At 36.9% G+C, this 13,113-nt stretch overlaps 1 protein-coding gene across 1 annotated transcript in view; it reads left to right on the forward strand.

Annotated features, from left to right (window-relative positions):
* Positions 1-13,113, forward strand: part of LOC107594374 (dysferlin-like) — a 77,905-nt gene that overhangs the window by 19,595 nt on the left and 45,197 nt on the right. The window contains exons 17-23 of the mRNA XM_016284395.1: positions 2,162-2,335; positions 4,124-4,211; positions 4,296-4,373; positions 10,347-10,528; positions 11,370-11,510; positions 11,999-12,028; positions 12,538-12,573. Coding sequence (XP_016139881.1) covers positions 2,162-2,335; positions 4,124-4,211; positions 4,296-4,373; positions 10,347-10,528; positions 11,370-11,510; positions 11,999-12,028; positions 12,538-12,573 — 729 coding nt within the window. The remainder of the gene's footprint in view (positions 1-2,161; positions 2,336-4,123; positions 4,212-4,295; positions 4,374-10,346; positions 10,529-11,369; positions 11,511-11,998; positions 12,029-12,537; positions 12,574-13,113) is intronic.

Raw genomic sequence — 13,113 nt, forward strand, 5'->3', positions numbered from 1 at the left:
ATATATTTGGACAACTAAATAATGGATACAAATGTATTAATACACTACTGTTCAAAAGTTTGGGGTCAGTAAGATTTTCAAATATTTTTAACAGTAATATTGTGAAATATTGTTACAATTTAATATTATTACAATTTAAAATAACTGTATTCTTTATAGTTTAAAAATGTAATTTATTCCTGTGATGGCAAAGGCCACATGATCCTTCAGAAATCATTCCAATATGCTGAATTGTTGCTCAAGAAACATTTCTTGTTATTATCAATGGGAGATTGTAAATGTCTTTACTGTCACTTTTGATTGTTCTAATGTACCCTTGCTTAATAGAAAAAAAAATTACTGACCCTAAAATTTTAAACAGTAATGTACATTATATATGCAATGAAATCATTATTAAACCAAATGACATCTGCAAACAAATGATGCTAGACATTTTCTCAGAACGTTGAAATTTTGCAATTTCCGTTAATATACTTATTAAAAGATGTTAACATTTAACATGGATGTATGAAGTCAGTTACAGTTGTAGATGACACACGTTCACATTAACATTGGGTCTTTATCCTAATTTTAAGCAGTTTTGTTCTAATTTCAAACATCTATCCATCTATCATTTTATACTTGAATAATTTTTTTGTGAAATGTTTTGCTTGAATATTTTACTTTTTAATAAATAAAAATAATAATTAGACCACATAGATATTTGATTAAATGCAGCAGCATATATTTTTAAGTGGCCGTGTACTTTTTAGGGTCACAGTGAGTTAAATCAGTTGTCCTCATGGTGGCACTCTTCAAGCACGAATTTAAAAACATTTGTCTAGTTGTACCTCCCATCTTTCTACTCCATTAGACAACTCTAATTCCTCACTAAACCACTAACCTAAAGTTCCTGATGCCTGCTATTTGTCTTTTTTATTTTTATTGCACTGTGCATTGCTGGTTAAAATCATACAGAACATGCATATGAGAATAATACTTTAATATAATCGAGTTCACCCTGACCAAAAAGTAGTATACTTCAAGTTTATTTTATTAAGTATACTTAAGTAAAGTTCAAGTATGTTTTTAAGTATACTTTATGTAGTAAGTATACAAATATCAGTGTACTAGTAGTATACTTGTAAGTGTATTATTTCAATACTCCTTGGGACTAAATTGGCCCACTTTCTAGTATATAAAAGTATACTTTTAAGTATACTTTAAGTATAACAGTAGTAAACTTTGAGTACACAACTAGTTTACATCAATGTTTTTAGCTTGTACTGCTACTATACTAAAAGTGAACTTATAGGTATACTGATAGTTTACTAATTAAATACGTGTAGTAGCATTTTAGTAAACTACTAGTTTAGTAGTTTTATACTGCAAGTATACTCGTAAGTTTTCTTTAAGTGAACTTTACATCATACTTTAAACATACTACTATGTCCCTATTTAGGTATTAATTTGTATATATTTTGTTATATGAATATCTGAACATACAAAACATCAAAAGAAAGAACAGTGTATCTGCTTGTAAACAAAAAAATTTTTATTCTAGCTTCATGCATTCTTTTTTAAACACTTGAATGTGGTACGTTTCATAAAAAATAAAGAAATAAACAACATTTTGAACAAAAAGCTGAAAAAAGACTATGAATTGGATTCAGAATGATAATCAAAACATAGATAGAGTCGATCAACACCCCAAAGCTTGACAGTCATTATTACCTCTTCATGGGTCGACATTTTATTCCATTACGTTACACAGTTTTGATGCTGTTTTATGTCTGATGATCGTGTTATAATACGTGTGGAAGCGTCTGTTGTTTCGGTTTCTTCTTCACTTGTATTTTTTGGAAATTCTGTACAGAAGATGTGTACTAGCGCCCCCTACAGTATAACAATGAAAACACGGATTCTAGGAGCACAATTATACAGTAGCTCAAATATATTTAGACTTTTTCAAGTATAAGTCAAGTATACTTAAATGCCATTTTAAGTATATTTCTGAGAAGAACAGAAAGCCAATTTCTGTACAGAAAAAGTAGACTAAAAGTATACTTTCCTATTTTTTTGTTTAAAAGAAGTATATTAATAGCACACTTGAATAAACTTCTTTTTCGTAAGGGCAGTTATATACATTTGTCTTTTTCTGTGTGTGCTCACTCTTCTACAGCAGCGTCCGGACGAGTCGGAGCGCGAGGGCTGGGAATATGCCTCTTTATTTGGCTGGAAGTTTCACCTTAAGCAGAGGAAGACTGACTCCTTCCGTCGCCGGCGCTGGAGATACCGTATGGAGCCATTAGAAAAGACGGGGCCGGCGGCCATCTTTTCCTTGGAGTGTTCGCTGGTAATGAGGGTTGACTATTTGAGTGATGTGGAGCTGAAATTGGGTTGAGATTTAGAAAGAGAGACAGTAATTGAAGGAAAGGAAAGTGGTCGGAGAGAATCAAATGTGGGTGAAATGCAATTAGGACAAGGCAAAGGCGAGAATGGGTATGGAGGGCTTTGAGCTTGGACGAATCGGAGGTGCTGATAGAGACTGGGCAAGCAATGTGGAATCAGCCTGATAAAATAAGGGCATCATGGGATATCATTTACAGGGAGACAGAGATGGAACAGTGAGTGTGAAAGACGTTGTATGCATAAAGCCTAGTTAGTATGCTTATTCTTTTACTCATAGTCTGGTCCACTGGGTCCATTGTTACGGATCCATTCCAGGCAGCTTTGGCATGAGATGTCGTAGGCTTGGCTGGCTTGAGAACTCATAGTTGATGAGGGTCTGGAATGGATCCATGGTGCAAGTAAAAGGCCCCAGTGCCTTGCAAAGGTCAACCTGAAAACTCGGACCCAGAGACATCGAGTATAAGCATCAAATACTCAATTTAGTCATTTTCAATTATTTCCATATGATGTGGAGTGTTTTAACCTTTAATTGTTAGATTAAAACTGAATGAACTTTCATTGGAATAACTTTCCAAAACAACTGTGAGAGAGAGAGAGAGAGAGAGAGAGAGAGAGAGAGAGAGAGAGAGAGAGAGAGAGAGAGAGAGAGAGAGAGAGAGAGAGAGTGAGTGAGAGAGAGAGAGTGAGTGAGTGAGTGAGTGAGTGAGTGAGTGAGTCGTTTGGGACAAACTGACTGATTCAGAATCAGGCTAGAATGAATCCTTTTCAACGCTACATATGAGAGAAATTACCCTTTACTGTTCACTAGAATGAATCAGACTTTCCACCTCTACATGTACATATAGGGAGCCGTTTATGATGAATTACATAACTAGAATGAATCAGACTTTTAACAGCTACATATGAGATACACAGCAGTTTAAGACAAACTGATTCAGTACATGAATTATACTTTTTACTGCTACATATGAGAGAGAGAGAGTCATTTTGTTTCACTAAAAAGAATCCGATTTTCCAGTGCTTTTCATGAGAGAGATTCATTTAGATTGAAATTGATTAACTAGAATGAATCGAATTGAAAGATTGTTGTTTAAGAGAGAGAGCAGTTTAGAACGAACACATTCACTAAAATAAATCAGACTTTTCTGATTCACATGAGCGACTGAAAGGCAGATTTCCTTATACTTCAGCTTGTTTGTTGCTAAAAGCTGTGTGCATAAACATTGTGACATTAAAAATAGCGATTCAGCATTTGGTTGCACTACACAACTATTCGTTGGAATTGAATTCCAAATTTTCTTCTTGTTCTAGAGGGCACTTTGGAGGGTTTTTCTTTTCTTTTTTTCTCCAAAACCATACAAGGGTATTGGGTTATGTAAATATTAGGTAGCCACAAATGACATAGCAGTTTCTGTCTGGTTAAGAGACATAATCTAGCATTTTATTCAGAGAAGGTCAACATTTTTGTGTCAAAATGATATTCAAGTGTTTTGGGGCGGTGACTTGTAATCACTTCTTGCCAGTGGTTTGTGGCAGTTGCCCTTTCCACAACTGACAGAAGAGTCATCATTAACACATACTTTGTTTACCCTTTTGGTTGGAATATTGTGATATCTTATCCAACATGAATGCCTTGTCTTGTCCCATCTCCAAGATGTGTGAGACTACTGTTTAGGTTGAAGGAGCATAATGTGTCTCACAGTGTTTTTATTTTCTCCTTTTTTGTCAACAGACCAGTGTTACTGATGAAAAGAATGATGATAAGTCAGTTACAACAACCTTTGGTGTCAACCGCCCGACCATCTCCTGCTTCTTTGATAGTGAGTCAAACACGTTCTTACTTCATTTGACAGTTTTAAGTGATGGCTGAAACTACACTGATGTTCTTCTTCTTGATTCTTCAGATGGGACCCTGTATCATTTGCGATGTTACTTGTATCAGGCCAGAGACCTGCTGGCAATGGATAAGGACAGTTTCTCAGGTGAGCATATAATACCTTTACCATGAGCCAGCGGAAAAGGTAGATGTATTACCCAAACATAACTATTACAGACATATCAAGGGTTGCGTACAATTCGAAATTGAATTAATTCTTTTTTTTAAATTCCAATGCAAAATTTTAAAAAATGTTTAACCTATTTTATACTTACACAGGGTAGTGTATATTTTAGCATTTTGCTTAAAAAATGTAATTCAAAAAGAGATATTAAGAAATAAAAAAAGCCATTTCTTCTATTCTGAATTTTGCCCAACCCTGATGTAAATCAAGTTTTTCAAGGTCAAAACCTATAAAAATAAACAAAAGCAATGTTTCTTTTTTAGTCTTGTTGTTTAAAATCTGATCAAATCTATGCATAGTATCAAGAAATATATGCACCAGTCATTCATTTTGTAAAGCAGCTGCATTTGTTTTGGCAGAATCTACATGTCTTGCACTGTGACCTCTCTGATCTTGAACTTGTGGTTATTTGCATGGATTCCGAGTAATATATCATTTTGAATGCAATACTAGCGTGACATTCAGACACACAGCAGGCATCTGCAAAATCAGCTTTTTAAAAACATTTACTACAATACCACATAGCATTAAGTGCCCTCTGCCAGCTGCAATGACATTTTGCACAAGTTAACATACAATAAGTTAAGTATTTCCAGGTCATGCGGTGACACAAATTGAGGTCAATGTGTAGTCCTAATGTGAAGCATATGGAGAGCGATAGCGTAACACAACAGAATTAAGATTTTATAAATTTCTCTTAAAAAAAAGATCAGTATTGCCTAGAATAATAGGAGCATTTTATAAATAACAAAATCATAAAAGTGAAGTCTTTGAGATGTAATGGTAGAGGAACCGTAACTGAGCTTACATCAGAGGGGGTGAAATATTGTGCCTGACACAGACTGGGTCAAGCGTAGCCCAGAGAGAAGTGAAATGAAGTAGATTTACAATGGTGTCCATGAGAGAAGACATTGGCAGCGAAGATGTAAAAAATGTCATTTTCGGAGCCATGGTCTAGCGGTTAATGCATGAGCTCTGATGCTGTTGCTCTCATAGGCAAAGCAAGTTTGAATCTAGCTTGCAACGTATCCCATTACCTTGCTCTCTCCCTATGCCTTTCTGATCTTTAAAAAGTGAAAAGCCCTGAAAAAAGGCTAATCAAAATGAGACATTATAGTCTGAATTTGCTGCTCTGCTCTCTGCTTTTCTTTTTGATTTACTGGAGCTAGTTCCTTTTTTGCCAAGCTAATTTTCTTAAGAAATAGTCTTCCATGAGTTGTGTCCTTGGAAAGTATCAAAACAAGTGCACATAAAGCATGTGCACTGCATGTATTTTTATTGAAGATGCATGTGTGAAGTTTTGTTGGGTCAAAGGATGGGATTTAATTGTGGGATTGTGGTTAGAGCAGCATATGATGATGTAAACTGCCTAAACACACACATTAGGTAAAACCTCTGGTTTTGCAGTTGTTGCTAGTAGGAAAAGTGCTTCTTTCTTTTTAATAATCATGTGTTTTTGCTGTTTATTGGCTATGTAATTTTTGTAATGATTTTCTCTAACTCTTTAGAACAAGAACTTAATTTAAAAATGTTTTCAATGTTTCAAAAACATCCCACCCACCATGATTTGCCCAGATTTTCAATAATGTTTTATTGTATAGTTGTGTAATGAATATTGTAGAATTGCTGGCCCAAACGGAATCTGGGCCCACAGAATTCTACAGAAAGCTTAGCAGATTTGTCATTCCCAAAGTTCTACACCACTTTGCCACTTGTGTGTTTGTTTATTGTGTTTTCTTTTTATAATTACAATTTGAGAGATTTATTCATAAATGTATTTCAGCTACCAAACGTGTAGTGTTCTCAGCTCTGTTTAAGCCATTTTGCCATATTTAAATTAATTCCACAGAAATCCCCTCATAAATGTGCAGATTCCGTGTGGGCCTTGTTATTACCTTATATTAATATTACCTATTAATAAACATGAATTGAGTTTTTATTCAGAATGTGACACTGATTGTCGATGTTGGCAAAAAAACAGTCATTTAAAAAGTCAAATATAAAAGAACTTTCTTGGCAACACCGGAGCAGTATTTCACCCCTCTTTAAACCAGAGCGAGTCTGTTGCCATGGTCTAAAGCTCAAAGTTGTGGTAGTGAAATTTTTAACTCAGAGAGCTCCACGTCATTAAAATGCAGGCAAAATACGCCTGCTGGTTATCACCCATTAGAAATGTCTGGTATAAATCTCCAATGCATGGAAAAACCATAGTCTAAGCATGGGAACAAAGTGGACAAGGATGAAAAGAAAAAAGGAAAACGGACATTAAGGTGGAGAAAGATCTGAAGTATATTGTTTTTTGTTTTTTTGTAAAATCTTGGAAATGTAGCTACCCGGGCTATGTGTTTAAGGTTCATTCTGAACCCGCAAGCACAGATGAAAAAACATTGAGGATCCTTTTAAAAATACAGGCCTGGTATAAATCAGGCCAGTCTGGCGCTCTGATTACAAATCTACAAATAGTTTTGGGTCGGTCTCTTGATGCACAAAACCCAGCCTAGATCTTTTACAGGGTTCGGAGCTCTGAGGAAAATGAATAAATCAACTTGGAGGCAGAAATCACTTGTTCTTGGTGCGCTTGAGACGGAGTTTGGTAAAGGGAAATGATCGATGGACCGCAATATTTATAAAGGAGGGGAAAATGTAGAGCTGCATCAGTGCTTTGGCTACTGGAGGAGGACTAGAGGAAGTCAGAGGTTTGGGTCAGATGCTACAAGGCTGTAAATGTCAGATTACACTCAGACATCAGCAAAAGATATCTATCTATTTGTCTATCTGTTTTTATCTATCTATATGTCTGTCTGTTGCTCTGTCCGTCTGTCCTTCTGTCTGTCTGTCTGTCTCACTCCAATTGTTGGTCTTTATGTCTCGCTCAGTCTATCTATCTATCTATCTGTCTGCCTGCCTGCCTGCCCACCCGCCCGCCCGCAGTGTTTGCACAGTTAAACACTGTATAGTATTAATATATGGGAAATGATCCATAGTCAAATTTCTTTGTTGCCTTTCTGTTTTCTTTGAGCATGTCATTGTTCCCAGAGGTCATGCATCATGTTTGAGTCGTACACGTGGGCATCCTTCGACATGTCCAGTCCCACAATGCCCTTGGGGAAGACAGTTTATTTACTGTTCACTGTAAGCAGCCAGATTAGACACTGCCTGTGTTTATTTCCCATTGGCTCCTGGGTAACAGTGCACGCTCCCCATAACTTGTTTATCCTTTTGTTTATTTGAGCCACTGTGTTTGTGGGAAGTAGGAAGTTGTGTGTGTGTGTGTAAGTAAGCTAGTTTAATAAGAGCTGGGAAAAGTGTCTGTTTCTCCCTCCCAAGTGAAACAATCCCACTGAGGCTGCTTTACGTCGACTGAAATAATAAACTTTGACTGTCTTAACTCAGAGAGCTCCACGTCATTAAAATGCAGGCAAAATACGCCTGCTGGTTATCACCCATTAGAAATGTCTGGTATAAATCTCCAATGCATGGAAAAACCATAGTCTAAGCATGGGAACAAAGTGGACAAGGATGAAAAGAAAAAAGGAAAACGGACATTAAGGTGGAGAAAGATCTGAAGTATATTGTTTTTTGTTTTTTTGTAAAATCTTGGAAATGTAGCTACCCGGGCTATGCGTTTAAGGTTCATTCTGAACCCGCAAGCACAGATGAAAAAACATTGAGGATCCTTTTAAAAATACAGGACTGGTATAAATCAGGCCAGTCTGGCGCTCTGATTACAAATCTACAAATAGTTTTGGGTCGGTCTCTTGATGCACAAAACCCAGCCTAGATCTTTTACAGGGTTCGGAGCTCTGAGGAAAATGAATAAATCAACTTGGAGGCAGAAATCACTTGTTCTTGGTGCGCTTGAGACGGAGTTTGGTAAAGGGAAATGATCGATGGACCGCAATATTTATAAAGGAGGGGAAAATGTAGAGCTGCATCAGTGCTTTGGCTACTGGAGGAGGACTAGAGGAAGTCAGAGGTTTGGGTCAGATGCTACAAGGCTGTAAATGTCAGATTACACTCAGACATCAGCAAAAGATATCTATCTATTTGTCTATCTGTTTTTATCTATCTATATGTCTGTCTGTTGCTCTGTCCGTCTGTCCTTCTGTCTGTCTGTCTGTCTCACTCCAATTGTTGGTCTTTATGTCTCGCTCAGTCTATCTATCTATCTATCTGTCTGCCTGCCTGCCTGCCCACCCGCCCGCCCGCAGTGTTTGCACAGTTAAACACTGTATAGTATTAATATATGGGAAATGATCCATAGTCAAATTTCTTTGTTGCCTTTCTGTTTTCTTTGAGCATGTCATTGTTCCCAGAGGTCATGCATCATGTTTGAGTCGTACACGTGGGCATCCTTCGACATGTCCAGTCCCACAATGCCCTTGGGGAAGACAGTTTATTTACTGTTCACTGTAAGCAGCCAGATTAGACACTGCCTGTGTTTATTTCCCATTGGCTCCTGGGTAACAGTGCACGCTCCCCATAACTTGTTTATCCTTTTGTTTATTTGAGCCACTGTGTTTGTGGGAAGTATGAAGTTGTGTGTGTGCATGTGTGTAACTGGGCTAGTTTAATAAGAGCTGGGAAAAGTGTCTGTTTCTCCCTCCCAAGTGAAACAATCCCACTGAGGCTGCTTTACGTCGACTGAAATAATAAACTTTGACTGTCCCTCCAGTTTCTGGCATTCCTAAGTAATTGATGTCACTCTGCACCTTAAGTGCATATGTTTATTTAAATGTTTGGATGTTGTTTAGTTTAAAGGAATAGTTTACCAAAAATTTTAATTCTGCTGTTTAATTACTCGCCCTCATGTCATTAAAAGCTCATATGCTGTTATTATTTGCAGAGAAATTTGGAAGAATGTACACATTCCTATTTTCAGTGACAGTTCATAGTTCCAAAAAGGACAAAAAAGTAATCCATATTACTTGTTCCTAGTGTTCTGAAGTCATATTAAAGCCTTTGTTCAAATTCACATTTTGATAAAGCTCACAAATGTGAATTTGTGCTTGCATTCAAATTTGGCTTCTTTAGATAGTCACATATGCCTATTTGTAGAAAAAGTGTAATTTAATAGCTACAGTAACATCTTAAATTTCAGTCTATACCACAGAGCTGGCATATGACTTGGAATACAGCACATATGGACACATTTTTGCTTTTCTTTGGCACTATCAGCTTATATCAGCTTTTATAATTTTATAGAAGTGAAGCATGCACATTCTTTATAATTTCTATTTATTTAATTTAGTTTCTATTTTATTGCATACAGATGAGAATGACAGAGTTTTCATTTTTGGGTGAACTATCTCTTTAAAACCCTCACTTAAATACATAAACACTCATACATGCACATGCATTGGCTAACTCACTCATCTTTACATAGACCTACTAAAGTTAAAAAATGGTCTCACCCTCCCTACGCCATAACTCAGGGTATCTCTGGTTCTTTTCACTTCCATAATTGATGTTATATTCTTGGCAAAGTCCCCCTCATTACAGAACCAAATAAAAACAGAAATGCTTGTGTTTATTGTGTTTACTGATGCATTGAAAGTCTTGTTCTGAGGAGAATGTACCAAATCACTGCCTCAGTCTTGATGGCAAACAGACTTCAATGAGTTGATGGCTGCACATCTTTCCTAACTCTTGATGCAGTTCTTTCCATTTCATTTATCATCTATGTGGCAATATAACCTCTGTTTGACCTAACGTAGCCTTTCTCATTTCAGTTGACAGTTTAAATCTCGTTTTTGACCGTATACAAATGCACATTACCCACGCTATTCCCTCTCGATGTGAACTTCCAAATCATGCCATACTTCATTACTCATTTTGACATGAAAATGAGATGCAATTCATTAATCTTTAATGATTCTTTGACTCTTTGATTAGATCCCTATGCCATTGTGTCCTTCCTGCATCAGAGCCAGAAGACAGTGACTGTTCGGAACACGCTCAATCCCACCTGGGACCAGACCCTCATATTTTATGAAGTGGAAATATTTGGAGACCATCTCGTGACTGAGAGGAACCCTCCACACATTGTGGTGGAACTGTACGATCAGGACACCTATGTGAGTTTTCATTGTGTTGGTATATAACTCATAACTCCATGCAAGTACAGCTCATATCTATTTGAATGAGGAAAGACTGAAGTCTGTCTAATGGTTTGAAAAAATTATGTTTAAATAATGGATTTAAAAATAAACTCTTAAAATCTGACAACAGTGGTATCATATATTGCACTTCTTAAACCAGTGTTGTTATTGTTAACTAAAACTAAACCTATTAAAAATAGTTTTCGTTAATTGAAATAAAGCTAAAATAAAATAAAATATTAAAAACTTGAGAAACTAAAATTAGAAATGTTGCCTTGGCAACTTATTGAAATAAAATATGTTTAAGTTGCTAAAGTACTAAAAGTACTAAAATGATAAAATAATTATAAGTTATAAAAGTACTAAAATACTGAAATTCTAAAAGTACTAAAACTATAACAGAATGAATAAATAAATATACATATCCCCCCCCCCCCCAGGAAGGAAACAAACAATACAGTCCCCCCCCCCCCCCAGGTAGGTATAGATAATATTAAATATTAAGTGTTATGCTTACTTATAATAATAATAATAATAATAATAATATATTTACGTGACAGAATTTTAAAATTGATGATACCACAAGAATAGACTAATATTGGAAACCTTAATTCATATACAGAAGTGAAGTAAAGTCGAATAAAGTAGTAGTAAAGTAGTGCTAAACTATTATTTCACAGACAGAAAGCTAAGACTATGAAACATCTCAAACAAAACTCTGAATGACGTGTTGTCGGAGGCTTAGACTAGTGTCACATAGGTTTCATTTAATGTCTATGAAACAGAAAATGCTTGATAAGTTATTTAACCCCTGCAGGGTGCTGATGAGTTTATAGGCCGTTGTGTTTGCAAATCATCAGTGGTGTCTTCCCCTCGCCTCGCCTGGTATCCCATCCAGAAAGCTGGGAAGCCTGCTGGAGAACTGCTTGCTGCTTTCGAACTGATCCGCAGAGATAAAGTAAGAGTTAAATGAATTATCTTCCTCATAGTCATTATTATTATCATTTGTAATATTGTAACTGACATCTGTGGCCTTAATTTTCCAATTTTCAGTCTCTTTGTGAATGACACATGACATAAGGCTATAAAGGTCACAGTCCTTCACAATTAAGGTGACCTCAATGATGATTCTGTGGGATTCTTTGCATCTTCTAGACACATCTAGCCCAGCTTTTGCCTGCAGCATCTCTGTTGAAAGAAATGCTTTTGTTATGAGTCTAACCCACAAGTGTTTAAATGGCACATATCCCAGCTTCTCCAGCACCACAGAGGAAGTTTAGTGGCTCCTTCACCCACGCGGTTGTATTTGTATGCATAGCGCCTGACAACATATGATTTAAAATGCAAAACAGCTCTTAGTTTTTATAGTACAAAATAATTTAGTCATTGCTCTTCATTCATTCATTCTTTCTTTCTTTCTTTCTTTCTTTCTTTCTTTCTTCACAGCCTGCAGTTCATCACATCCCCGGTCAAGAGGTTAGTCATATTTCTTGAAGTTGCCCATCTTTTTTTTGTCCTTTTCCCCTTTGCTTTCTTTAAAAAATGCACAAACACACACACACTTCCTGTCCTCCAAGTCATCGTTACTCCCTGTTCTCTCAGTCAAGCACGACTGAGTAATTGGATAGAGCTGCCGTAAATGACATAAACATCACTGTATCTGAACCGGTTTCACTAGCCCTGTCTGTTTGGAGACTGGCACCGCTCAGCAGCTCTCAGTTCAGGCAAGCAGCCCTGTCTGGGCAATGCAGACAGCCAGGAGACTGATTGGAGATGCCAGTGGAGTTTAAAAGTGCCAGAGGCCCCACCCAGTCCAAACCTGCCCAGCTGGCATCAGTTAGAGTGGGATAATCACAGGGAAATTGAATTAAAGTGAACCCTTAGAGAACAGTCAAACCACCCACCCACGCACACACACAAACAAATACCCACACAGTAACACTATTTATTTTAAAAGTCTTTTTTCTTCTTCTTTCCCCCCCCAGGGGGATATTATACCACCCTCACATATCATGGATGAGGTAAGTGTTGGTAGAAGATTCAGTGAATAGACAATTAATCTTTTTTGCAGTTGTTCCAGAGCATCTCTTTCCTGTTCTCTCGTTCATTTTCCCCTCTCTGTTTATTTTGGGCATCTTCAAGCTTGTGCTTCCAGGGTTCCTCTCTGACAATCAACAGCAATGGGTACAATTCAGCATGCATTGATTGGAGATGCCAGTGGAGTTTAAAAGTGCCAGAGGCCCCACCCAGTCCAAACCTGCCCAGCTGGCATCAGTTAGAGTGGGATAATCACAGGGAAATTGAATTAAAGTGAACCCTTAGCGAACAGTCAAACCACCCACCCACGCACACACACAAACAAATACCCACACAGTAACACTATTTATTTGATTTTAAAAGTCTTTTTTCTTCTTCTTTTCCCCCCCAGGGGGATATTATACCACCCTCACATATCATGGATGAGGTAAGTGTTGGTAGAAGATTCAGTGAATAGACAATTAATCTTTTTTGCAGTTGTTCCAGAGCATCTCTTTCCTGTTCTCTCGTTCATTTTCCCCTCT

This window comes from Sinocyclocheilus grahami, unplaced genomic scaffold (genome assembly GCF_001515645.1).
Source record: "Sinocyclocheilus grahami isolate Dianchi unplaced genomic scaffold, SAMN03320097.WGS_v1.1 scaffold10.1, whole genome shotgun sequence".
Lineage (NCBI taxonomy): Eukaryota > Metazoa > Chordata > Actinopteri > Cypriniformes > Cyprinidae > Sinocyclocheilus > Sinocyclocheilus grahami.